General features: G+C 41.8%; 1 protein-coding gene across 1 annotated transcript; it reads left to right on the plus strand.

Annotated features, from left to right (window-relative positions):
• Positions 1-259: 259 nt before the first annotated feature.
• Positions 260-963, plus strand: LOC135707250 (astacin-like). The gene is made up of 2 exons (XM_065229042.1): positions 260-329; positions 398-963. Exons 1-2 carry the CDS (start codon positions 281-283, stop codon positions 961-963), a joined length of 615 nt encoding a protein of 204 aa, XP_065085114.1. The 5' UTR covers positions 260-280.
• The last annotated feature ends 732 nt before the right edge of the window (positions 964-1695 follow it).

Genomic DNA, 1695 nt, shown 5'->3' on the forward strand with positions numbered 1-1695 from the left:
CTCAAGAGCTTTCGTATTGCTGTGCAGTGCAGTTTTAATGCAGCAGGCTTTATGTTTTTTCGATCCACATCCAGAAGTTGGTGAGTATACATATTGTCTGAAATCCCGTTAAATACTAATTCAAAATATATGTCAATCTTATTTAGGAGAGAAACTTGCTCGTGAGTATCATGCTGGTAGCACTCGCGGCGCTACCTATCCGATGGAGTACGGTTTAGGGCATTACTTTGAAGGAGACATCATTCTGAAGCGTGGCCGTGCTGGACTCATATACAACGAGATGAGATGGCCGAAAGGAGTGGTACCGTATAAGGTTGCTGGTAGTTTCGGTAATGTCTTGGCCTACCCATCGGTGGCTGTTGTTTCATGGACCTGTTTTCAATTTTAATTCCATCAGCTACTAAAGACTGGGCAGTGGTTCAACGGGCGATAGACCAATACACGCTTATGACCTGCATCCGATTTGTTAAGCAAACCAAGGAACCATACTACGTTACCTTCTGGAATAACGCAACTGGATGCCACTCACACGTCGGTTTCTACGCGGACAACAACTACCATCAGATCAATCTTCAGACTCCGGGCTGTACGACTTACTCCGGAACTCCAGTGCACGAAATGATGCACGCTTTGGGGGCCTTCCATGAGTTCACAAGAAACGATCGCGACGATTACATCACTATCAATCGGCAGGCTCTGCTCCCCGAGTATCAAACTGATGCGTTCTACAACGCTAACTTTGGCATCACACCGGCTCAGTATGTTTCGAACTATAATACCAGCTACAACTACGGTTCGGTAATGCACTATTCTCGGTATGCCGGTGCTGCAAGTGCCCTGACCCCGGTCATGTCACCGAAGAAGATGTGGTGTACCGATTTTGGCAACAATAACGGATTAACTGACACCGACATCCAATTGATCAATGCTATGTATTGCAATAATCCAAGTGTTATGTTTTGATGTAGCAAATTTCTCTACAACTCGATATTCAAGGGACCATCGAGTTATAGAATTATCGAGTTATAGAATAACAAACCCATACAAAATCACTATCACAGCAGCCATGACATTAATTTTTACTATGGTTCTATAGCTTGGTATCGAGTTAGTGGACATCGAGTTGTGGAGACGGTCTGGTTTTTTTTCTGTTTTTATAACGTTTGACCTAATTAATCATATCGTCCGGCCATTTTCGACAGACATGGCGCTGTTCCGCTGGTAGGAAGTGATTAAAATCCCTATATATTATTTGAGAGAAGTGGGAATAATTCGCTTTCGGTGCATATTCAGGTCAAAAAAAGTGAACTACAACCTAAAGAAATTAGTCAGGGACTTTGTCGTTCAGTTTTTTTTCCCGGAAATTATTGTTTAACAAGCTACAATTAAATAAAAATGATTTTTCCCCATACAGTTTTACCTGCTTTACTACCAGTCCTCAGAGAGCAAAAAAAAAATCAAATTTGAGAGAGAAAATTTGCTCTCACGATCTCAATCCCTCAACTCGATTTGTGATTTCCCTTGCACAGATTACAAAATAGAGTACCTGACACTACAAAACATGTCTGGTACATCTATATATGCATTTACTTTATCATTGGAAGTCCCTCCTTTTTTACATATTCTGCGCAAAAGATACTTTATGCTCCGCCCCATTCATAAAAATCGGCGGGAAATTCTGTGAGGGGTGAGCTA

The sequence above is a fragment of the Ochlerotatus camptorhynchus genome, unplaced genomic scaffold (genome assembly GCF_037179485.1).
Source record: "Ochlerotatus camptorhynchus isolate MF236.1 unplaced genomic scaffold, CSIRO-AGI_Acam_v1.1 ptg000024l, whole genome shotgun sequence".
NCBI classification, from domain to species: domain Eukaryota; kingdom Metazoa; phylum Arthropoda; class Insecta; order Diptera; family Culicidae; genus Ochlerotatus; species Ochlerotatus camptorhynchus.